This window comes from Bufo gargarizans, chromosome 11 (assembly GCF_014858855.1).
Source record: "Bufo gargarizans isolate SCDJY-AF-19 chromosome 11, ASM1485885v1, whole genome shotgun sequence".
Classification (NCBI taxonomy): Eukaryota; Metazoa; Chordata; class Amphibia; order Anura; family Bufonidae; genus Bufo; species Bufo gargarizans.
The window spans coordinates 29,715,057-29,741,913 of NC_058090.1; the positions used below are offsets into that span (position 1 = coordinate 29,715,057).

Here is a 26,857-nt window from a genome sequence, read left to right on the forward strand (position 1 = left end):
AGGCAAAGTCCAACAAGGAACCAACAAGCCAATAACCCGACGGGCAACAAAAAACTCGGAAACCGTACAGAGAAAAAACAATGAATGGGTGGGTGCTGTGTCCCCCAAGGAAAGAGCGAGAAAGAGATTTTACTGGTAAGTAATACAAAAATCTCGTTTTCTCGCCCAGTTTCCTTGGGGGACACAGAAGACCTTGGGACGTTCAAAAGCAGTCCAAAAGGGGGAGGGACCACAGCCCAAGGTGAAGCACCCGAAAGGCATCAATGAACCGCCGCCCGCAACCCCAGGCGGGGCAAGGCAGCATCTGCCAAAGTCAGAGTATGCACCCTGTAGAACACGGCAAGGCGCAAGGTAGACCCGTGGCCGCCTTGCCCAAATGCATGGCCGAAGCCAATGCCTCCGGCCCAGGAGGCACCAACCGCTCTGGCGAAATGAACGGTGACACCAAAGACAGAATCCTGCCCTCGGTGCGGTAACCTCAGCAATAGCCAAACTGATCAAGCGGAGGAAAAACCACCCTGGAGTCAGTCAACCCTATGCACAGACCTCCTGGAAACCCAAGAGGCCGAACGGCTACAAGAGTCGGAGATCCCCAAATAAAAGCGGCAAGGCCCAAACAGGTGAGGTGTTGAAGCGAAAGGCAAACACCACCTTCAGAAGGAAGGAAGAAACTGAACGTAGAACAGCCCTGTCCTGGAAAAGACAGAAGGCTTGGAACAAAAAAGGACCATTCCGGCACCCGTCAGAGACACGACTGATACGGAACACAACCGTACAGGACAGAAGGGGTAGAGAGAACTTCTGTAACGGCTCCAAGGACAAGATTGGAGCACCGAGAGCTCAGTATAAAGTCCCCAGGGCGGTACCGAAGGACAGCACAGAGGAACCAAAGAGCCACTCCGAGGAAGAAGGTCTTGGCAGGCCCAGGGGGCCGAGAACGCTGGAAGAGGAAGACAGCGCCGACACTTGACACCAAGTAAAAGACCAAACCATGGGGAGAGAAATTCAGAGTGGGGAATGCACAGCTTCCCACAGAACCCCAGACAAAAAAAGAAAAAAAAAAGTAAAAATCAAAAATTTAAACAAGGAGAAAAGAGCCCTGCAGAGCAGGGAGTGTCTTGCCTCCTTGGACACTAAGCAAAAACTGGCAGCCTCTCTCTCCAGGCTGAGGGTATAGCTGTGGAGGAGGGGCTTAACAGTCTTCACTTAGTGTCACGCCTCCTATGGAGATGAGCTATACCCAAGGTCTTCTGTGTCCCCCAAGGAAACTGGGCGAGAAATCATATTTTCAGTTGGTTTTTATTAAGAATTTTCAGCAGTTTTTCTTCTACAGCTTTCACTTGCAGTGCCTTTGCAGACTAGCGGGCTCTCTGCTTTAGTGCTCATGCACACGACCGTATGTATTTTGCAGTCCGCAAATAATACAGATGACGTCCGTGTGCATTCCGTATTTTGCAGAACGGAACAGCCGGCCCCTGATAGAACAGTACTATCCTTGTCTGTAATGCGGACGATAATAGGACATGTTCTATTTTCTTTGCGGAACGTAAACGCGGACATACGGAAACAGAATGCACACTGAGTATAATCCTTTTTTTTTTTGCAGACCCATTGAAATGAATGGTTCCGCATACAGTCGGCAAAAAAAATAAAAATAAACAAAAACGAACGGACACTGATAGAAAATACGTTCATGTGCATGAGCCCTTACACTAAACCCATCGGAGAGCTGCTCTGTCGGCTCGATCTGTAGCTCTCGTCTCTGAACTCCTGACAGCTCGTAAACACTCATTGAAGCCAAATTCTTATCAAAGTGGTAAGAACTTAGCTGTAATGAGTGTGTATGTAAGCAGCTCCCTGATAGATTCATGAACATTTTTTTAAAAATTATAATTAATTAATAAATTAAATAAATAAAAAGACCAACTGAAAAAAATACTACAAAACAAGTAGAAATGTGAAAATAATAAAATAAAAAAAGCCCCCAAAGGCGTCCACTTCTGTCTGGCTGGGAGAGGGGATACTGTGCACATTGTATCAGCATCCTCCAGGTTGGATTGCACATGGCCTATACAAACATTCCTAAAAGCTCCTTCAGAAATGAACACTTACCTCTCCTCCATTTGCATATTCCATTACAAAACATAAGCGATCATGTGTCTGGAAGGAATATTTTAACGCCTGAAAAGATGAAGAACACAACATTTTGTAAAGTTATGATCTCGTAAGGACAAATATTTCAGTCTAATCATTTGCTGCACCTTCCTGCAACTTTGTTGTATAACGCAGTTTTCTCCAAACTGAAATTTTAAACAGGAAAATCTTATGTGACAAATCCCACCATGGTCACACCATTATTTCCCACGAGGGCACCTTACTGTTTCCATGGCTATTTCTCGGCCAATTTTCTCCCTGATAACGGTCTCTGTTGCTCACGTGTAGGAAAACCACCAAACTCCAAAAGTACTAAAAATGTCTTGACTCTTATTGAGGACCATTACAACCAGCGATATGGTCCTCTTCCCAGGCAAATCCCAACCAGACATCTGAATGTCCTCTTCATCAAGTTGTAGCATCTATCCACAGAGTAGACCATCAATATTAGGTCAGTGGCGGTCCGACACCCTGCACCCCCACCGATCAGCTACTTCAGAGAACTGCAGACCACTGCATGGTGGATGGAGTTGGCAAAAGAAAATTATCTAATCACCAGTCCACAAAAATGCTGCGCTGCAGGTCCGAGGAGTGTTGTGGGGTCAATCACACTTTTACGGAGTATATATATATAGGGTTCGGACCGCGCGTGTCATAAAAAAACTGTATACAAAACAGTTTTTTTCTTTTCTCCTTTTAGAAAAAGAACCGAGGGCTGCAAATGTCCTATTTGTGGATATCCTGCAACTGATAAAAGTTATAATAGTGTAAATCCGTACGGTTGGTTTACCCTGCAGTGCACAGATTGTACTTACACGGCCCTACACCAACCAAGGTGTGTATGCAATATCCTCCGCGGCCGATTAGATTTTTCCTGGCGGAGATCCACGTTCACATACAATCAAACAGGGTTTAACCACAGGACTTGGTTCAGGTATACACCAGATGAGTCTGCTACTATTCCCAATTTCTTTTCCTAAAAGTCTCTGTGGATACAAGTTGCTCCTACCATAGTGAAGCTACGATAACTGTTTTAAAAAGTTTATTAGCACATACTCACAAACATGCTCTTTAAAATTTGCATTAAAAATCCCAGCGTCTTATTCTTTGCCCGACCCAGGTTTCGCTCCTTCAGCTTCGTCAGGGGCACGTCACGAAGGTGCCCCTGACGAAGCTGAAGTAGCGAAACCTGGGTCGGGCAAAGAATAAGACGCTGGGATTTTTAATGCGAATTTTAAAAAGAGCATGTTTGTGAGTATGTGCTAATAAACTATTTAAAACCGTTATCGGAGCTTCACTATGGTAGGGAGCTACTTGTATCCACAGAGACTTTTAGGAAAAGAAATTGGGAATAGTAGCAGACTCATCTGGTGTATACCTGAACTGAATCAAGTCCGTGGTTAAACCCTGTTTGATTGTATGTGAACGTGGATCTCCGCCAGGAAAAATCTAATCGGCCGCGGAGGATATTGCATACACACCTTGGTTGGTGTAAGTGCCGTGTAAGTACAATCTGTGCACCGCAGGGTAAAACAACCGTACGGATTTACACTATTATAACTTTTATCAGTTGCAGGCTATCCACAAATAGGACATTTGCAGCCCTCGGTTCTTTTTCTAAAAGGAGAAAAGAAAAAAAAACTGTTTGTATACCGTCTTTTTATGACACGCGCGGTCCGAACCCTATATATATATATTGGATGGAGTTGGCCACTGCAGCAGCTGACCACTTCAATAGGAGCAGGGCTGCCGTACCCATACCCATCCACTGGGGAATGCATGGTGCTGTGTAGTTCCAGTGCCGGAGCTGCTCTGAAACAGCTGATCAGCAGCAGGGATGCATGGTATTGGACCCCCACTAATAACATATTGATGGCCTCTCCTCAGAAGTGCCCGACCCCATTAAAAGGGATTATCTAGGAATTAATATTGATGACCTATCCTCAGGATAGGTCATCAGATTAGTGTGGGTACGACACCTGGGACCCCCGCCATTCAGCTGTTAGACATAGGGCTGAGCTGCAATACCAAGCAAAGCGGCTATATGATGTACAGTGCTGTGCTTGGTAAGCGGCCGGAAGGCCCCTGCTCTCACAGGAGCTCCAGTGAGCGCCGCAGCTTCTTGAAAAAGCTGATCGGCAGGGGTGTCGAGACTCAGACCCCCTCAGACGTGATACTGGTGAGTTATCCTTTGGATAGGTGATCAGTATTTTTCCCTGATCCATTTAAGGGCTCATGCACACGACCGTATGCCCTCCGAGACATACGGTCCGTGAGCAGGCCATATGTCCCGGAGCAGAATACATCATGCGCACGGGAGCGCACAGCATCATAGGTTACTATGATGCTGTGCGCATCGGGCCCCCCGCGGGGCTATTGTCCAGCATTCATATGATCTTATGAGTGCAGGATAATAGCCCCGCGGTGGGCCCGACGTGCACAGCATCATTGTAACCTATGATGCTGTGCGCTCCCGTACGCGCGATGTATGCCGCTTCGGGACATATGGCCTGCTCACGGACTGTATGTCTCGGAGGGCATACGGTCGTGTGCATGAGCCCGAAGGGGAATAGATTCTTCTCCTCATCATTTACCCAGAGATATGTGCATTGAAAGAACTGCCTGCGCAGACGAGCAGGTGCCTACACTGCACAAATTTGGAAGAAGAGGCTTCCTTGGATCAAGCCCAACGGCAAAAAGTCGCCAATCAGAGACAACAAGCCGAAGGCCTTTTTCAGTTCCGCTTGATCAGGGGCCGCCGCTTCCTTGCCTTTCTCTGACGCGGGTACAGCGATGCAGACAGGTAGGTTACCGTATATCATGTGTGTTACTTGCAATTAAATACTTACAGTTAGGAAAGGATGCCTAGAATTCTGTAAGACGCGGTTTTCGGTCAGTGTATGTGCTACTTCATCCTGATTAATAAAAATATTAAGAGAAAACCATTTTCAGTCATTGTATCAGACACAGCGCCCCTCTCACCTAGCTGCTGGTACTGCAGTTCAGCTCCATTCAAGTGAATAGGGATGAACTGCAATACCAGTTACAGCAGATGGATGAGAGTGGCGCTATGTTTTAAAAAACGCAACTGATCGCTATTGTGATCAGTCTGGATCCCAGTGGTCACTCACACAATAGGTTAAAGTTTTCAACAATCCCTTTTCCAATGCCCTTTTAAACTTTTCTGAGAACAGAGGAGGATCCCCCCCTTTTGGTGCCCCAATCTATTGGCGAGAGTTACTCGGTGCAATACTTTGTCAATTGCACAGATGGTCATCAATAGGCAACACAGTGCCCATGAAGAGTCTGCCAGGTTCATCCGCCTAATCTTTGGGGGCCAGTTTTGCTCAGCTAGTTGTCAGGGGCCCATTATAATAAAATAGACGTGTCCCTAGACAACCCACCATTCACATTTTGGAAAATCCCTTAAAGCCGTGTGATCCCAGCCACAGGCAGGATGTTGTCGCTTTAAGACAAGCTTTGTAAAAAAAAAATAATATAAAGGGATTACAAAAAGGTAGCCGACTTCTTAAACAGCGACACCACTGTCCACAGGTTGCAAGTGGTATTGCAGCTCGGCTCCATTTACTTCAGACGAGCTGCAATTCCATGGCAGGGGTGGTGCTGCTTTTGGAAGAAAGCAGCCATGTTTTACTAATGCTGGACAACAATTATGTGGAGTTTAAAGGGGGTTTTCTGGGCTCATGATATGATTATCTATCCTCAGGAGAATTCATTAATATCCAATCTGTAAGGGTCCAAAAAAACCCACTCCCACTGATTAGCTGTTCCTTGCAGCCTCTGGCAATGGAACTATCTTTTAAATGAAACAGGAAACACAGTGCCGTTCAAACTGTAGTGGCCATGCTGGGGAACTGCAGCTCAGCTCCCACAAAAGGGAATGTAAGCCGAAGTGCAGTAACCCAGCACGGCCACTACACTGTGAACGGAGCCGTTCTTCCTGTTCTATTCAAACTGCAAGTTCCAGCGCCATATGCTGCAGGGAACAGCGGGGGTCTGGTGTTTTAAACCCCCACCGATCATATATTAATTTGAGAGTAGGTCATCAATATCAGGAGCATAGAAAACCTCCTCAAGTCATGTAAATTTTGGATATAGGTATGGTGGTCAAATGTCTAATAATCCCAAAAAGGTCCATCAGAATCCTCTGGACTCACCTTTGCAACTATTACTTCTTTTTTTAAAATTTTCATGGCGTAATATCTTCCCGTTGCTTTTTCTTTGACTAAAATGACTTTTCCAAAGGTTCCCTTCCCCAGGAGCTTCAGATATTCAAATTCATTCATTGTCTGCGGATATATATAAAAAATAAATAAAAAAAATAGAAAAAAAAAAAAGAACACAATGAGTTCCCTTGGGTTCGTATTTCTGAACTAAGCCGCAAACCAAATTCATTCACCGCTGCGGGTTTACCAGTTCAAAGAGTGTGAAAATAAGTATTTCATACAAGTATTTCCCCTCCTCCTCCCCCCATATTAAAGGAGGTCACTGGAATATATAACTAAGGCTAAAGTAATAAAGAACTAGACATGCTTACATTTTCTAACTTATAATATTGCTGATGAATTACTTTTATCCAGGAGCTTCAGCTCCCCCTCTCTAAGAAGGACTCTCTATAAATAAGGGAATTTTTTTACATGGGCCAGCTGTACAGGCAATTATCGGGAATGAACTGTTTGTTCCCAGTAATTGCCTACTCATTAGAGGAGGTGAGAACAGTATTTACATGCAGCAATCACTTCCACTGTATCGCTCGTCCTCATACAGATTGATTGTTTCTGGGCAGCAGATCACTGTTCACCCAACAAACAAGTGTATGATCAATCATCGGATGATCAGCAGCACCTTTACACAGGGCAATTATCAGGGACGAGCGTTCATACTGACATTCGCTCCCGATAATCAGCCCGTGTAAAGGAACCTTGATTGAATACGTCTCGCCTGCTATGGACTGCATAGGTCCCATCACTACTGAAACAACTGGGAATTCTGGAAACCTATGATGAGAGTATGGGACATTCAGCAGACACATAGGTGGGACATTTAGGGACCGATCCTGGGACCACCTCCATAACAAAGAAATCACCAAAAACACCCACTTTGGGGATAAGCTGCACAAACCCTGCTCCTTTCCTGCCCCTTTGCGGTCAGCCTCACCCCCTTTCCATCTGTTTTTAAGGACTGTTGGCAGTTATGCAGACCCCAACTGAATGAGTACCAGGACCCTTTCATCAGAACATTAAGGGGTTAACTATAAAAAAGTATTGCAATACTCTATACCACGTGAAAAAAAAAAAACAAAAAAAACAAACAAACTTGTGCATTACGCATTTTACGCTGGGTTCACACCTGAGCGTTTTACAGCGCGTTCCTACGCGCTGTAAAACGCACAACAGGCAAGAACCAATGATTCCCTATGGGAATGGTTCTCACCTGGGCGTTTTACAGCGCGTACAATCGCGCTGTAAAACGCCCGACGCTCAAACAAGTGCTTGAGCTTTTTTTTGGGCGTTTGTCGCGCGTTCCCGCACATAGATATTCGGGAACGCTCGACAATGTGTGCACGCCTGTCTCTGTATGCGCGATTGTAAACGCCCGTACAATCGCGCATACAGAGCGCTCGTTTCAGAACGCTCAGGTCTGAACCCAGCGTTATGGAACGTCCGGCCCATATCAGAACAGTCCTACCCCATTTTTTTTTTAGGGAAACAAGGTGTCCAAAAAATGGTAAATTGCGTATTTTTACATTTTTTTTTCTTTCTGTTACGGCGCTCACCGCATAGTAGATATATATATTTTTTTTATATTTTAATCATTCTGACCTTTTCAGATATGGCGATATGTCATATACAGTCCTGATCAAAAGTTTAAGACCACTTGAAAAATGGCAAAAAATCGTATTGCATGTTGAAGCTCTACTTGGAACCTTGTTAAGATCCAGCCATGCTAAATATGACTTTTTGCCATTTTTCAAGTGGTCTTAAACTTTTGATCAGGACTGTATTTAGTTTTTTATTGTGTTTATGTTTTTATATGTAAAAGGAAAGGGAGAGATTTAAAATTGTAATATATTTTTTTTGGGGGGGGGGGGTAAACTTTTTTATTTTATTTATTATTTACTAACTATTAGTCCTTTTAGGGGCTAGAACCCTTGTCCTATTCACCCCAATGGAGCTCTATTAGGGTTAATAGGACTTTACACTGTCCTTGCTGCCCTGTGCTTTGTGCACATGGCAGCAGGGAGCTTACCGTGGCAGCCAGAGCTTCAGTAGCATCCTGGCTGCCATGGTAACCGATCGGAGCCCCACCAATGGATGAGAAGGGGAGACACCCTGGGACCACCAATGACTAATATTTTTGTGGGGGGGGGGGGCACTGTGCCACCAATGACTATAATACTTGGGGGGAGGGGCACACTGTGCCACCAATGACTATAATACTGTGGATGGGGGGGGGCGCAATTAATAGAATACTGAGAAGAAGGAGTAGGAGGGGAGGCATTGTGGCCACTGCACCACCAATGAATATAGTTTATGCCTGAATACAAACGTGGACTGTGGGTGCCGGCGGATCGAGGCCGGGTGCCGAGTATGTTATATGGCCGGCACCCGCAGCCTACATTTGTATTCAGGCATAAACTATATTCATTGGTGGCACAGTGGCCACAGTCCCTCCCCTCCTACTCCTCTCTGTTCTCATTGGTGGCAACGGCAGCCGCACACAGTGAGGCGGGAGGGACTCCTTCCTTCCCCACTGTGCCGGCTCAGGATAACATGGTGCGCGCCGAAAGTGGCGCGTGCCATGTTCTCTCAGTGATACTAGGCTGCGCAGCCTAGTATCGGTAAATCGCAAATCCCGGTATCGAATCGATCCAGGTACAAAAGTCTCGATTGGGTATCGATAATTCGATACCCGGTGCAACCCTACTGGGCACTGCATACAAAGTATTTTTGCAATATACATGCAACAAAAATATTGTTAGTTTTTTTTAATGTACATTAAATTTGCATCTCTGGAAGTGCCTCTTGTTGTTTATCCTTTGGGTCCACCTTCTCCTGCATTCAGAGGTGGACAGACATGCTCAGTAGTTTCCCTGCGCCCTGCCCCTCCTCTCTAAGTAATCTTAAAGTGGCTCAGACACCTTCCATTCATCCTTTCTTCTAAATTCATAAAAAGTATATAGCTATATCTCTCGCTAGACAGCGGAGAAGGAAATTGTGGAGGCACTACATTATATATGCATCTCCTAGGCTATATGTGAGGGATTATTTCCTATGCAGAGGAGGAAGAGGTTAACAAGAGCCGATCACAACGCATGCTGGGAGATGTAGGTGCTTGATGAGCCGCTGCCCACCCACAGAAGGGTAAGAAAGTCCTCCAGATATGGCAGTTAAAAAAAGAAAAGAAAAAATCTTTAAAATTGTGGGATAACCCCCTTTATCTAGAGCTCCAGTAGGCAGCCCCCGACAATGTGACCTTCTGAATGTCACATCATAAAATCCTAAAGCTGGAAAAACCTCCTTTAATGGATTCTGCCCCTTCATGGACTTGTAAGAGTACATTGACGTGGGACATATTTTGCTGCATAGAATCTGTTTGAGTTATCGTACATGCAGATTTCACAGCATAAATGTCTGTTAAAACTCATCTACTTTGCAGTTTTTACGCCTGCAATTCTGCAGTGAAAAATTCACAGCGTATGGTCCCTGGGTTCTGTACCCTTAAAAGGGTTGTCCCATCTCCAAAACTGATGGCATATTGATAGGATATGGCATCAATGTCAGATAGGATCCCACTTGTGGGACCCGCTCCTATCTCCACGGAAGTGAACAGAGCAGCCATACATGCGCTGTTCAATGCCATGGGACTTCTGAAAACAGCTATGTGCGCTCGCGCAGGTATTTTCGGGATTCCCATAGTCAGGAATGGAGAGCACACTGCGCATGCTTCACTTCCAGGGCCCTATTTTGGAGATAGGAGCGGGTCCCAGAGGTCTGACATCGATGCAATATCCTAGCGATATGCCACCGATGTCCCAGATGGGAATAGCGCTTTAAATAGGTTTTCTAGACAAAAATAAAAACTAAAAAAAATCCTCTTGTTTTCTCCAAAAAACAGTAGCACTTATTTTAAAGACTGCACTTGGTCTTGCCGATTAAAGGGATTGCCTCGAATCAGACATTGGGAACATACTTCTAGGATATGCCCCCAATGTCTGATAGGTGTAGGACCCGTAAAGTGAAGGAGGGCATACCGCGTATGCACAGCCTCTCTTCATTCATTTCTATGGGAGTGCCGAAAATAGCTGAGGGCTGGCTCGGCAATTTCCGTCAGCCCCATAGAAGTGAATGGAGAGGTGACCGCGCTTGCGCAGTGTGCTTCCCACTCATTTCAATGGGACTGCCAAAAATAGCCGAGCGAGCCACTCTGTTATTTTCCGCACTCCCATAGAAATGATTGGAAGGCGGTGCCCCCTCCTTCAGTTTGTGGGCTCCATTCTAAAGACAGGTATGGGTCCTAGCAATGTGCCCCCAATGTCTGAGATGATACAACCCCTTTAAGAACAACTGATTCAAAGACGGAATCCAGGATGGGCTCTCCTGAGGACAGAAGGTGCAGCTTGCTAGAGCATGCATGTACTGGTTCCATAGAGGGTAGTAGACACACACAAGCTCTCATTCACACATGCACACATAGGATGGGGTTAACTTACTACTTTATGTTTTGGTTTCGAAAAAGTGACTTCCATTTCCTCTGCACCGGAATTATCACTCGGGGAGCCAGACCTAAAATCCATCATCTCCTCCTCCTGTTTCTTAAGGCTGTCGGCTACTGCCTGGATGGCTTTTATCCATTCTTCTCTGGAAAAAGGACAAAATACATATAAATTTTCAGCTGTCGTGATGGCTAGTCAACCACAACCTGGAGCTGAAGGTAAAGCCGGCCATGTGTCAGACACTTGAAATCTCAGGTCTACACAATACCCCGCCCGGATAGTCATTTCAGGAGAATTAAAAAGAACCCCAGAACCGAAGATTATACAGTAGCCATCATTTAGGTTTAGATTTGATCTAAATGGATCAAAAATTATTCTCAGATTCATTTTGTAATGTTTGGAGGTGGAAGTATCCAGTACCCCTAGAACCCTTCGACAGGCATAATGGGGTTGTCTCATCTGAGATAATGGCGACATATAGCTAGGACATGCCATCAAGGTCAGATGGGTGCGGGTCCCACCTCTGGGACCCGCACCTATCTCCAGAACGAGCCCCCAAAGGGAGAGGAAAGCTGTGTGCTCTCCGTTTCTATAGGACTGCTGGAAATAGCCAAGTGCTGGATCGGCTATCTCCAGCGCTTCCATAGAAAGAGCACACTGCGCACACCCCTGTTCTGGAGATAAGTGGGACCTGCACCTATCTGACTTTGATGGCATATCCTAGCAATAGGCCATGGAAGTCCTGGATGACACAACCCCTTTAAGTCATAAAATTCTGGCTGCCTGCATCCGCCACTAGGGGGAGCTTACTGAAAATTCATTTATACAGATCCTGTTGCACTTAGGCCTCTTTCACACGAATGATACGGATTGTGTCAGGATCTGTTCAGTCAGTTTTGTCTGCGATTGCGTTCAGCTTTTTTCATGTGTATCTCCTAGCAACTATCTGTGAAATGATGCACAAAATATAACGCTCATGTTAAATCCTGACCCATTGAAATGAACGGGTCAGAATTCAGTCCGGAGGCTATGCATTTGCTTTACGCGTCGCACCCCGATGGAAAACTCGCTCGTGTGAAAGAGGCCTTACAGGGGTTATCTGGAACCTTAAAGTTCATGGTCCATCCTAATGGTGTAGGACAGGGGGTCAGCAACCTTCGGCTCTCCAGCTGTTGTGAAACTACAATTCCCAGCATGCTCCATTCATTTCTATGGGAGTTCTGAGAAGAACAGAGCAAGTATGCATGCTGGGAGTTGTAGTTTCACAACAGCTGGAGTGCCGGAGGTTGCCTACCCCTGGTGTAGGAGATCTGGGTCTCTGCAGCTGTTTGAGGGGGCCACAACACTCCTGCAAGTGCAGAGTTCCCTTCTTTGTTTACCAGGCACGGCTCTGTACTTTTTATAGCCGTCGCTGCGGCCAGCGCCTGGCTGAGTGTTCATTTCCAGCCGTTGTCTATGTGTGGAGCCCGGACCAGGAAGCAGTGGAGACCAAAGCAACTTTAGGGGACTGCTAAGCACCATAATGCTTTTCTTTTTCTTTTTTTTTCTTTTTTTATCTCATTGTGGCCCTTTTAAAATAAACATTTTCACCTCCCTGAATATCCCTTTAAAGTACACCTATCAGCAGTCTCAACCCTATCATGTTAGACATATCACCTGATAGGGCCGACCCTGCTGGTGAAATGGATACCAGTCTTGTGGAAATCAGTACCTGTTTTAATAGGGTTGATACACTGCCTGTCCCAAAAATAAAATAAAAAAAGATTCTCAATGGGGTTAAGGTCTGGACTCTGTGGTGGTCAATCCATGTGTGACAATGATGTCTCATGCTCCCTGAACCACTCTTTCACCATTTGAGCCCCATGAATCCTGGCATGGTCATCTTGGAATATGCCCGTGCCATCAGGGAAGTAAAAATCCATTGATGGAATAACCTGGTCATTCAGTATGTTCAGGTAGTCCGCTGACCTCATTCTTGGAGCACATACTGTTGCTGAAGCTAGACCTGACCAACTGCTGCAACCCCAGATCATAGCACTGCCCCCACAAGCTTGTACAGTAGGCACTAGGCATGATGGGTGCATCACTTCATCTGCCTCTCTTCTTACCCTGATGCGCCCATCACTCTGGAACAGGGTAAATCTGGACTCATCAGACCACATCACCTCCTTCCATTGCTCCAGAGTCCAATCTTTATGCTCCCTAGCAAATTAAAGCCTTTTTTTCTGGTTTTCCTCACTGATTAGTGGTTTTCTTACGACTACACAGCTGTTCAGTCCCAGTCCCTTGAGTTCCCTTTGCATTGTGCGTGTGGAAATGCTCTTACTTTCACTATTAAACATAGCCCTGAGTTCTACAGTTGTTTTTCTTCGATTTGATTTCAAACATTAAAGTGATCGCCGATCACGATCAATCAGGATTTTTTTCCGGCCACATTACTTCCTCGAATACGATGGGTCCCCACTATCCTTCCAGTTTTTAATAATGCGTTGGACAGTTCTTAACCCAATTTTAGTAGTTTCTGCAATCTCCTTAGATGTTTTCTCTGCTTGATGCATGCCAATGATTTGACTCTTCTCAAACAGACGAACATCTTTTCCACGACCACGAGATGTGTCTTTCGACAAGGTTGTTTAAGAAATGAGAAGCAACTCATTGCACCAGTTGGGGTTAAATAACCTGTTGCCAGCTGAAAGATAATCGCCCATGCAGTAATTATCCAATAGGAGGCTTATAACCATTTGCTTAGTAACATCCAGGTGTCCAGGTTTGGACAGGCAGTGTATAACTGAAGGTGCTCTTTAAAGGAAAGCCTTTGCTAACCCAGTTAAGTCAGTCTTCAATAAGCTCCCCCAAGTGGTGGTTGCAGGCAGCCAGAATTGTATCATCTTCCCAAGACAAACCGAATAGTACCGTCAGATCTCGATAAGAACATTGAAATGACTGTGCTAGGTGGGAATAAGAAAACCGAAGGAAAAGGGAACTGTCCACGGTCATTACTTATCTCCACTTTTCCCTCGAGTTGAATGAAAATCGTGGCAGTAAATTAGAAGAGTGAAGGAGTCAAAAGCTATAAAATAAGACATTTCTGGGACAAGTGGTCAACACGTGAAGTGCCGCTGGGACAATTGTAATTTGCACTGACAGATCCGGATGCAGCACATGAACGTATGGTCCATCTGAAGCGTCTGCAGAAGATTCACTTTGCTATTTTTGCCATGCTTATTTCCTACACCCATAAAAAAGTTGCATTTCTAGATCAACAGCTGGATGTGCCGCATCCTCCGCGCACATCTACTTATTTCAGTTTCAAAATCCTTAACATTAGAACATTCTCAAGGATAGGTCACAGCACTGGACTACGGACAATGACTTTGGACTGCATATGGTATCACCATGTAGCATTGAGGGAGTCACAGTATAACACAGGGATGTCAAGCCCGTGGCCCTCCAGCCGTTGCAAAGTGTTTAAAGTCCATTATGCTCAGAGAGCCTACAGCTATCAGGGCATGCTGGGAGTTGTAAATTTGCAACAGCTGGAGGGCCAAGCGTTTGACACTCCCAGCCTTTAGGCATATATTTATATACTGGAAAGCACCTTTAAATCCATTAAAGCTGGCATTAAATTAGTTATCCAGGTTTTTCAAAAGTGAAGGCTATCCTTAAGATTATTCAATATTTTTAAACTCTCTGGTGTTTGGAGTTCACACTTAGATATTGAGCACCTCTCTATCCTACGGAGTAGTAGAGCCACTCCATATTGCAAAATTTTTATCCTTAAGATTGGCCATCATTATTAGATCACTGTGGGGGGTCTGACTCTCGGTACCCCCTGCCGATTAGATATTTTAAGAGGCGAGCGCTGTGGCCTGTTTACATTTCTCAATACTTCTTTCAGTGGCTGCTCTAGGTATTGCAGTTTTCTTCCATTCTAGTAAACCGGACAACACTGCAATACCCAGTGCAATCACTACAAAAAGTACGAAAAATGCAGGTGTATGGAACAATGTGAACAACGAAGAGTACGCAGTGTTCGCCCATACACCATGTACCCTCCTGTTTGGGGTGCTGAGAGTTGGACCCGCACTAATCTAATATTGATGGCCTATCCTAAGGACCTGAATAACCCCTTTACCCCTCTACTACCCTAGAACCACCAGGGAAGCTGCCACTAACCTTTCTCACTCCAAAGATGAACTGTAGAAGTTTAAAACTCCCCTAGTCTTTCTTTAGCCAATTTGGTGGGATTAGGCTTCCGAAAATGTAATTCAATTAATTAAAAAAAAAAATTATTTTTAAATTAAGGTATGTATAATATAGGGGATGCTCACCGAAGCGCGGCCCGCTGCTCACCCTGCAGCAAAATTTACTGATCACAAATAATACCAAGTTGGCCTGGCTCACAGTTTAAAGGGACAGTTCAATAACTGATGTTTATGATTTATATAAGAGTGTAATTTTAGTATGTTTGTAAAAGTTGATGTGAATTACCACATATAAGTGTAATTGTACTTGGTATTATTTGTGATCAGTATTTTTAAATTAATCTATAAAAGTTTGAACCAAAGAGAAAAACAATTCACAAGATCAAGTAAAGCTTGCTTAGACTATTAAATTATACTTGTCTAGATGAAGTGACTGAGCAAAAATATCTAGATAGTAAATGTGGCTCCTAACATGAAAAGGTCGCTTCTTACTCGGCGGCAGCGATTCATTTATAGCCGCTGCTCCACGATCAGACGGCGTTCTCCTGCTTAATTTACACAGGCAGCGAAACTTCAGAGCCAAAGCATCATCACACTCCCGAACAGGTCTTCAAAAGGACCGCTATGAAGTCACAGTTTTGTTGGTTTCACCCCCCTCCTCCACTCCACCACCCGCACCTTTAATGTCTGCCTCATGCAGAGCTGAGAGCTCATCTGCTTCTCGGAGATTACACCAACGTTAGACTTCTTGGGTTAAAAATGGCCACTAAACCCAAAAATATGGTCTACAAAAATAAAGCCTAACATATACACCTACAGTATCTATGTAAATGTCTCCATCGATTTTCAAAACTGGCAGATGTGCGAGAAGCCCAAAGCCTCATCTCCATGGGAGTTTTGCAGAAGAGGCGTCAGACATCATACAGGTGCATTGGCAAGGGTACCACCCGGTCTGGAGGCCATTTCAACCCCCCTATCGGACAAGACCGTGTAGGCTGTACACTTACATTTCTACACTGCTAGAGAAGTAGATAAAGAGGTTGTCCCATTAGGGCAACTCCTGTCCATGTGCCCTGCTGGGGCATATCAATGTCAGAGGTGGGCCTTCAACTCAGATTCCCCACCACCACCAACCCACTCCAGTAACCAGGACAGAAAGCCACTGCAAACAGCAGCATTATGTGAATGACAACCATTCAAAATTACATTGCTTGTTCACAGCAGGGAAAACGTATGACTAGTATGACTAGGTGCAGATTATGTGGCTGTACTTTCAGCAATCTGAAGGGCTGTCTGAAATTTAGATAGCAATGTTCTTGTCAAGACAACCCCTGTAAGAACACTAGACCACCAAAAATCAAAATAAAAATCTAAATAAAAAAATAATAATCATGGTATTAACCTCTCCACTACACTAGAACATCAGGGAAGCCACCATAAACCTCTCCTCTACCCTAAACCATTAGGTAAACCAGCATGAAGATCTCCACTACCCTAGACCATTACAGAGAAGCTGGCATTAAATAGTCTAGGTTACCAGGGAAATTGACCAAAAAAAAAAAAAAAAACACACTCCCTACTACCCTAGACCATCAGGAAAGCTAATATTACTCTCTTCGTTACCTGAGACCATCAAGGAATCTGACATTAACCTCTTCACTACACTGGAGCATCAGGGAAGCCAGCATGAAGTTCTCCACTACCCTAGACATCATGAAAGCCAACATGAAGCTCTCCACTACTCTAGACCATCATGAGAGCCAGCATAAACATCTCCACTACCCTAGACCATTATGAAAGCCAACATAAACCTCTACACTACCCTAGACCATCAGGAAAGTCAACATAAACATCTCCACAACTGTAAACCACAAAGCAGCTGGCATTCACCTATTGTCAACCCTAGACCATCAGGAAAGCTGCCATTAACCGTTACAGTACTCTAAACTATCAAGGAAGCCACGATTAACTACTACCCTAGACCATCTGGGAAACTGGTAATAACCCCTCTTCAACCATAGACCATCAGGAAAACTGTCATTAACCTCTCAAACCCTAGTCCATCACAGAGAAGCTGGCATTAACCTCACCAATACTCTAGGCTACCAGGGAAACTGACAAAAAACCTCCCTACTACCCTAGACCAGGGATGGCCAACCTGAGGCTCTCCAGCTGTTGCAAAACTACAACTCCCAGCATGCTTAGACTGTCTACAGCCATCAGCCCACAGCAGGGCATGGTGGGAGTTGTAGTTTTACAACAGCTGGAGAGCCTCAGGTTGGCCATGCCTGCCCTAGACCATCAGTGAACCTGACATCAACCTCTCCACTACCCTAGAACATCAGCTAAGCTGGCAGTAACGTCTCCACTACCCTGGACCATCAGAGAAGCTAGCATTAACCACTCTCCAACAGCTTGATCATCAAGGAAGCTGGATAGGTCATCAGTATCTGATCAGGTGGGAGTCCAACACCAACACCCAGACAGCTGATCGGAGGGGTCTTGGGTGTCAGGACCCCCACCCATCAGATAGTTAGGACCTATCTAGCTGGCCAGAGGATAGGTAATCAGTATTTAAATCTCAGAAAACCCTTTTAAAACTCTCAACCCTAGACCATTAGCGAAGCTGGCATTATCCGCACAACTAACCCAGACCATCGATTATATTGCAGTGTGTCACAGTTCTACAAATATTGGAGTTTAGGTCCAGTAACCCTTTTGAGAAGGCCTGCCAGCTGGAGGGGCATCTTAAAAGCCTCTGTATGATGCCCTGAAACGGCAGTATTTAATTTTTTGCCATCGTGTATAACTAGTATACAAAATACCTCTCCTCGGGAGAATCAACGTGAAACGTCCTCTCTATAACGGTGGTCCACTGGAGGCATCGGATGATGAATGTGTTTGGTTTTGGTCGTTCTGTCTTCATCAGTTGACATTCTATCACATGAGAGAAGAGGGAGAGTAGAAAAAAATGGTTCCTGAGCTTCTTCAAACAATCATTTGTCTTGATTATACCTGGCAAATACACTGGAGTAATCCGCTGCAAATAAATTGCACCCTCAAAGATGTCGTCGGTTTCCTGTGCACGGATTAGACATCAGAAAACTAAGACTTCATATAAAAAATAATTTATATTCATTAAATGTGTAAATCAGAAAGACTGAAACTTAACGCCGATCCTGCAAGTACCCTGAAGGCAGTCCCTCATGGTGAAATGCCCTCCCCTCTGCTCTGAGTGACAGCGGTGGCATCCAAACTGCAGAGAGTGGAGGGCACTTGACAGTGAGGGACCGCCTCCTGGGCACTTGCAGGAGTGACGCACAGTGGAATAAAGCATCAGTTTATCAGTCCTCTCAAAAATAAAAATTGTAATGAAAGTAGGATTACCTACCTCACCCTGGCCCCATCTAGTGCTGTCAGCAGTTTCACAGGGTCAAAACTGCTGATAGACTGATTCCCTTTAAAGGGGGTTTCAGAATTTTTTATACTGATGATCTATCCTCAACAGTATCTGATCAGTGGGGATCTGACAATCAGGAGCCCAACCGATCAGCTGTTTGAGGAAGCTGCGGCGCTCACTGGCCTGTGAGCGCCGTGGCCTTCTCTCGGCTTACCAAGCATAACACCATACATTGGATAGCGGCGGTGCTTGGCATCGTAGCTCAGCCCTATTCATTTAAATGGGACTGAGCTGACCAATGAACTTGACGTCTCTGGCCTAGGGTAAACTACGAGAAGGCCGCAGCCTCCTTAAATAGCTGATATCCAGGGGCTCTTGGATGTGGGACCCCCACCGATCAGATACTGATGACTGTCCAGAGGATTTAGAGTAGGACATCTGTACCATGTCATATCTGGACTGGGAACTTAAAGTGGCCCTGAAAAAAATACTAACAGTGGCCCCGTTTTGTAGTTGGGTCCAAATTGATGGAAGGCAGGGCCAGCAATACCATATTGTGGCACATTGTATCGCCCCAACAGAGCCAAATACCACCGTCCATTACAAAATACTGCCAGCAGCACAAAATACATTCTCAAAAACTTCCACTGGCCAGCCCCCTGGGAAATTTCCCTGTAAGGGCTATGGACAGTCCGCCCCTGTCTGCCATAAGTGTGATGTGGTCCAACAGAATAGGAAAAAAATTGCGGCAAAATATTGACAAGCACCAAATGTGTTCCTTGTTTTGGACAGTTTTTGCATTTAGACATTTTTCAAAAGTTTGTAATAAAGGGGTTAGGCTAAGTGAACTTGTAGAGCGCAAAGTTTATGATTGCTGTGTGCTGAGATTTTGGTGCAAAATTTTGGTGTCGAGTAAGAAAGAGGAAGACAAAAGTGCCTGGCACGTCTATTGAGATGCACCAAAACAAAAAAATAAAAAATTTGGCGCATCTTCTACCCGTCTCCTCTACGTTTACACTGCCTTTATCCTAGACGTTAATAAATCTGCTCCACGGAGTGACATTTCAGATCATCTCAAATTATGCAAGGTACAAAGTCACAGCAGTCGGGAGGGAAGGTTTCTTCCCGTCTCCTGAACGGCAAAACTGTCACAAAAATTTGCAAATTGTTTATTAACAGGCACTCCGCTTGGTAATTAATCAGCTGAGGCGTCTGCGGGGGGTACCTTGCTTTGTCAAATAATGTGCGCGGTTATCATAGTAAATTATTTCATCCTCCCCTGTGATCGTCATTTTGCTTTATGGTGTGCGAAACGCTAAAAACAAACCAAGTTTAATTAACTTGCCAGGAAAGCATCATTAATTACAAGTCATGTTAATTAAAACAAACCGAGGTAGCAGATTAGAGAGAAATAAACAACTTTTTTTGTTAGTTTTTTTTAGCCCGATATATTGGATTTAGCCAACATTTATATTTGTATAGTGAGGGGCCACTAAATCTACAGTGTGAAGTGGGTTATGTACAGAACTAAAGCTAAGGGAGCGTTCGCACCTCGCGGTTGTATCGTCGTAAAGAACCACGTCGTCACCAGTAGACGTATCCATGATGAAGGACCAGGAACTACAAAGGGCGAGCATGGGACCCGGGAAAGCATCCGAACGGAAGTGATCGGAGTGAACAGAGTTTATTTAATCTTTGAACCATTGTTTAATGTAGAGGAATAATAGAGGAATAGCGCAACCGAGTCATAAGGGTAGATGTGTCAAAATTGTTATTACACGGGGAATGCAAGTTATTTCTAAAATGGAGAGGTCAGGCGAGGTGACGGGTCCTCTTTAAAGGGGTTGTCTCATGCACACGGCCATTGTCTTGGTCCGCCTCCGAGACGCAATTTTGGCGGCTTAGATGTGGACCCCATCACTACAATGGGGCCACAAAAGACGCGGACAGCACTCCGTGTGCTGTCCGCATCCGTTGCTCCGTTCCGTGGTCCGCAAAAAAAAAAATATATACAACCTGTCCTATTCTTGTACAAGAATAGGCAGTTATTTTAAAGGCTGTCTGTGCCGCTCCGCAAATTGCGGAACGCACACAGACGCCATCCGTGTTTTGCGGATCCGCGGTTTGCGGACCGCAAAACACACAACGGTCGTGTGCATGAGGCCTAAATGTTAGATCACTAGGGGTCTGACCAAGGGGGACCCCACCAGTCACTAGAATGGAGGCCCATCATGCATGCGCCTGATCACGGGGGGTCCAACAGCAGGGGTCCCCATTGATCACTAGAATGGGGCCTGGTCATGCATGCACGCTGCCAATCCACCTCTAACAGCCCCGTAAAGTTGAATGCAAATCCATGCAAATTGGGAACACAGGTCCCCGTTCTACTGATCATTTGGGGGGGTCCCAGCAGTCATACCCCCAGCGATCTGACATTTATCCCTCTATCCTGTGGAATGGGGATACATGGTCATGAGACAGCCCCTGTTTTAGTAATGATATGCATTCCCCATGTAATAACCGTTCTGACTCTTAGGACTCTATGTTGGGTCATTCCTCTATTATTCCTGCTAGAAGTTTACGAACGAATGAATAGCAGTGTGCAGTAAAGGTCTTAATGGGCGTTTCCTGCTGAGGGCGTGTCCCTGCACAGTCTGACACTAAGTGCTGCCGGTGTCAGACTGACTTGTAGATGACAAAAAAAAAGAAAATTACAAAAAAATACCTCGACACGTGGCATGAATGAAAGCAGAATTTCCTAGACTGCTAACGCTGCAGCCAAAAGGAAGAGCGAGAAAAGAGGGGGATACATGGGATTTATTATGTCAGGCTTTTCGAGAGTGCTAAGAAGTGTTCGGACCATAAACAAAAGTAGGAAGCTTAGCCGTGGATGTGGAGAACAAAGAATAGGAGGAAAGCCAGAGGAAGGAGGTGATCGCTACCCAAAAACCTTAACCCCTTACACAATCCACACTCCTATGTACATATACTTACGGTTGTAGCAATCACCAAAAAAAAGGTTTGAAGGAAAAATACACAATGCTATCACAGCTTAAAAGTCTAATAAATACATAGCAAATAAACCAATATCCAAAAGGATATCTTAAAAGATAAATAAAAGACTTACAAGAAACCTAGATGGAAAAAAGCCACTATATTGCTGGAAGCAAAACCAGTACATGCCAATATCACGCCAAAAGCCAGCTTTTAAAAGGGCATCTGTCAGCAGGTTTGTACCTATGACACTGGTTGACCCGTTACATGTGCGCTTGGCAGCTGAAGACATCTGTGTTGGTCCCATGTTCATATGTGTCCGCATTGCTGAGAAAAATGATGTTTTATTATATGCAAATGAGCCTCTAGGAGCAACGGGGGCGTTGCCTTTACACCTAGAGGCTCTGCTCTCTGCAACTGCTGTGCCTCTGCACTTTGATTGACATGACCGGGCAGTGAAAACGTGATCACATCTGGCCCTGTCAATCAAAGTACAGAGGGTGTGGCGGTTGCAGAGCCTCTAGGTGTAATGGCAACGCCCCCGTTGCTCCTAGAGGCTCATTTGCATATAATAAAACATCATATTTCTCAGCAATGCGGGCACATATGAACATGGGACCAACACAGATGCCTTCAGCTGCCAAGTGCACATGTAACAGGTCAGCCAGTGTCATAGCTACAAAACTGCTGACAGATGTCCTATTCTTCGGATAAGTAATCAATATCAAATTGGCAGGGGTCCGACTCCCAGCACCCCCACTGAAGAACTGCTGCCACCCAAGTGAATGTGTGCAGTATCTGCCAGATCTGATACCGATGACCCACCCTAAGGCCTCATGCACACGACCATTCCGTTTTTTTGCGGTCCGCAAACTGCGGATCCGCAAAAAATGGAAGCTGCCAGTGTGCTTTCTGCAATTTGCGGAACGGAATGGGCAGTCCATTGTAGAAATACCTATTCTTGTCCGCAAAACGGATTTTTTTTTTTTGCGGGGGGCCACGGAACGGAGCAACGGATGCGGACAGCACACGGAGTGCTGTCCGCATCTTTTGCTGCCCCATTGAAGTGAATGGGTCCGCATCAGAGCCGCCAAAACGGCGGCTCGGATGCGGACCCAAACAACGATGTGTGCATGAGGCCTAAGGATAAGCCATCAATATAAAAGTGTTGAAAAACCCCTTTAAAAGAGCACCTGTCTGTAGGATCAAGCCTATTAAACCAGGCATACTGCCTGGTAAGGGTGATCCTGCTAATTAAAATGATACCCGTCTTGTGAAGAACAGTTGTGGCAGTCCCAAGAAGGAAAAAAAATAAAATAAAATGAGAAAAGACTTCTACATGCAAATGAGGGCTTCAGTGCGGGGAGTGGCTAGAACTGGAAAGCTGCGGTATACCAAGGAGCTAAGGCCCGCCCCTTTGATGCACGAAAGCACTAATTTGCATAAAGAGTAAATGTCTTTTCTTGGGAACTCCGAAACCGATTTTCACGATTCAGGTATTGTTTTACTCAGCCGGATCAACCGTACCAGGCTAGGGTTGTCCTGCTGACAGTTGCTTTTTAAATAGAAACAAACTGATAGTCCAGACTATGAAAGTTACCTGTATCAACTAATACAAGTGACAACATTAGTCAACAATTGTATCATAGTATTATATACATATATACATATATATATATATATATATATATATATATATATATATATATATATACACACACACACACACACACACACACACACACACACACCTAAAGAATTATTAGGAACACCATACTAATACGGTGTTGGACCCCCTTTTGCCTTCAGAACTGCCTTAATTCTACGTGGCATTGATTCAACAAGGTGCTGATAGCATTCTTTAGAAATGTTGGCCCATATTGATAGGATAGCATCTTGCAGTGGATGGAGATTTGAGGGATGCACATTCAGGGCACGAAGCTCCCGTTCCACCACATCCCAAAGATGCTCTATTGGGTGGAGATCTGGAGACTGTGGGGGACATTTTAGTACAGTGAACTCATTGTCATGTTCAAGAAACCAATTTGAAATGATTCGAGCTTTGTGACATGGTGCATTATCCTGCTGGAAGTAGCCATCAGAGGATGGGTACATGGTGGTCATGAAGGGATGGACATGGTCAGAAACAATGCTCAGGTAGCCTGTGGCATTTAAACGATGGCCAATTGGCACTAAGGGGCCTAAAGTGTGCCCAGAAAACATTCCCCACACCATTACACCACCACCACCAGCCTGCACAGTGGTAACAAGGCATGATGGATACATGTTCTCATTCTGTTTACGCCAAATTCGGACTCTACCATTTGAATGTCTCAACAGAAATCGAGACTCATCAGACCAGGCGACATCTTTTCCAGTCTTCAACGGTCCAATTTTGGTGAGCTCATGCAAATTGTAGCCTCTTTTTCCTATTAGTAGTGGAGATGAGTGGTACCCGGTGGGGTCTTCTGCTGTTGTAGCCCACCTTTCTTTTCCATTCTGACATTCAGTTTGGAGTTCAGGAGATTGTCTTGACCAGGACCACAACCCTACATGCCTTGAAGCAACTGCCATGTGATTGGTTGACTAGATAATCGCATTAATGAGAAATAGAACAGGTGTTCCTAATAATTCTTTAGGTGAGAGATATTAGAGAGATTATATATATATATATATATATATATATATATTAGAGATAGATATATATATATATATATATATATATATATATATATATATATATATATATATATATATATATATATATATATATATATATCTCTCTATCAAAACATGGCATTGAGCCTACAAGGAAAATTCGATTTGCAGCAAATTTCCTTGTGGTAGCAAATACATTTTCCCTGAATCGCAGTAAAAAAAAAAATAAAATAAAAAAATAAATAAAAAAACACACACTTTCTCATCTAGGTCTGTTGTGAGGCTCATATCTTTCAGGATCCAGCTTTAGATATTGAAGGGGTTGTCTGGCCTTGGAATCGGCAACCCCTCTGTTTCTCCCCTGTCCCTCTGAACATCTATCCGTGGTCCTAGGCACTTCCTGTCCCTGCACGACCGCGAAGTGGCTTGATCCTGTGAAAAAAGTAGCAAAGCACAGGCCTCCGTAGTCGCGGTGGCTTGAACAGTGCACCACTGCATGTTCGACCCACTGTGACTACTGAGACCTGTGATTGGCCAACTCGGTCACACGATCAAGCCACTTCCTGGTCATGCGAGGACCAGAAGCAGCAGTGGGACTGCAGACAGGCGAGTTATAGGGACAGGCTAGGCCCACAGGGGTTGCCCGCTCCAACACGGACAACCACTTTATTTATACTTTATAAACTATGATTATTTTCATTTTGTGTATTTTGCCTTCAAGCTTTTTTTCTTGGGTGATTGCATTTTTGATATTTGAAGATCTCCATCTGTAATTTTCTCTGAGATAACCTATAAGGTTAACATAGTTGTAGCAAAGTCAGTTTTGGTTCACAGGTGGTGGACCACAAAAACGCTCAGGTGAGATAATTCAGTAAAGCTAACCTACAGCCCCATGGCTCAGTCTGCTACATCTGTATGTCCATTCTTAGTTCTTCATCTCTCTATTTACCAGGTAGAAGCTTGGATTGCATTGAAGGTGCACGTATACTTACTGGCTACGGAGAAATTGTTCAAAGGGGTTTCTAATTGGTCGACATCTTGAGGACGTTCCTTATAACCAATAAAAGTACCGTCAGTCTTGAGGAGAAAGTAACGGGGCCGCCAGGTCTTTATGTACTCACCTGAAAGTGAGAAAATACAAAGGTTGTCATTTATAAAAGAAATCGGGATTATATAAGAACAACTGTTGATTAGGGTTAGAAAGTTAACACATCTTCTCCACCATAATTTTCTAGACAGAGACAGAAATGTTTATGAGATTAACTTCTATGGGGAATACAGCAAGTACTAGTGGATTAATTGTCTAAAGAGCCTGCTGCCCCCCCCCCCCCCAACTGTAACTGGGTAATACTACATAATGAGGCTTTGGCACACTAGACGCATGCTCTCCAAAGGAGTCAATGACTTTCTTCACAGGAGCGATTTTGGTCCACAGGTTATCCCTTTCCTCCTTGACAAGTCGGTTGGGTATATGCACCTAGTCTTACTATTACCTTCATGGTTTCTTCAGCCGTTGCAAAACTACAACTTCTAGCATGCTCCAAAACAGAATCCTGGAAGTTGCAACTTCTTAAAAGCTGCAGGTTGAAGGCCACCTCTAAATATCTAAAAGCTTTCCACTGCAAACAGTGATCTGTGAAACCTTGTATTTTATGACCCTGGAAGTGAATACTCTTGTCTAGAATATTGTGGCTAGGTATTCTCACAGGCTAAACTTTTAAAGCAAATTCAAGGCAATGAATTGCTGCTGAAAGATCTGATTTGATAAGGTGCATCACTTGTCTGGTGAGAACAATACAGTGGTACGATTTGACTTCCAAATTTCTTTGGCTCTGGTGGATGAAAGCATTCTCTGGTGGATGAGAGAGCCAGAAACATGTGGACTATGCCAAAGGATTGTTCTGGGAAAAGCTATGCTTGGAGTAGGCCAGTCAGTACAAGTCAAAAAGGGGTGTCAAGAGTCAGCATACAGTTTGAAGTACCGTATCTTCTGGTAGGTTACATGGATATCATTGGAGGTCCACAGGTCCAGACCTCAACTAATTCGCAAGGGAAAGGCACCATCCACCGTGCTCCAAAATTAATTTGGTGCCAGTGCAAGACTTCCACTTTGAGATGAGCAAACCTTTTCAGATTCGGCTAGCTCCAGGTTCATTGAATTTCTCAAAAAATTAGATTCGGACCTGAATCAAATCTATCTACCCGAACCAGTTACTCCAATTGCCCTGAAAATTGGGATATAACACTCTAGAAAAATTCTAGGACGAAAGAGAGAGAGATTAGTATGCTACTCTGGGTTTCTCATATATCTTTATTTTGTCTAGGGTGTACTCTCTCATATTATGGACAGCGCCTAGTACACATGCAGAATATTGTAGGTCAGGCAATGCTCCTCTGGGTTTCTAGGAAAGATTCAAATAAGCTGATGCCAGCAGATATAAGGTGTTCTCATTTTAATATATTTTCCCAGAAAACCAGAGACATGTTGACTGACTTACGATACTCCTCATGCATACTTGGCATGCTCCATAAGGAGAAATAGTATGCCAACCAAGGCCTCTGAGCCAGCCAGGCAAAGTTTCTTTGCTTAGCTCTGTTAAAGAGTAGTTCATTCATTGAATTTCAGGCAAATCAAGAGATATCCACATAAGAAAAACATGTGCAATTCGGCGAATATATCTCTCTCACCAAAAATTCTGGTTCATCAGA

The 26,857-nt window shown here is 44.5% G+C and overlaps 1 protein-coding gene across 3 annotated transcripts in view; it reads right to left on the reverse strand.

Annotated features, from left to right (window-relative positions):
* The window catches only part of AKT1 (AKT serine/threonine kinase 1), a 111,588-nt gene that overhangs the window by 24,631 nt on the left and 60,100 nt on the right, over positions 1-26,857 (reverse strand). For 2 of the 3 annotated variants that reach the window (XM_044271908.1, XM_044271907.1), the window contains exons 3-8: positions 25,141-25,269; positions 17,922-18,033; positions 10,889-11,036; positions 6,333-6,464; positions 5,004-5,069; positions 2,113-2,181 (exon numbers count right to left, since the gene is read on the reverse strand). In XM_044271908.1, coding sequence (XP_044127843.1) covers positions 2,113-2,181; positions 5,004-5,069; positions 6,333-6,464; positions 10,889-11,036; positions 17,922-18,033; positions 25,141-25,269 — 656 coding nt within the window. The remainder of the gene's footprint in view (positions 1-2,112; positions 2,182-5,003; positions 5,070-6,332; positions 6,465-10,888; positions 11,037-17,921; positions 18,034-25,140; positions 25,270-26,857) is intronic. The other variant, XM_044271909.1, reaches the window with a different exon arrangement.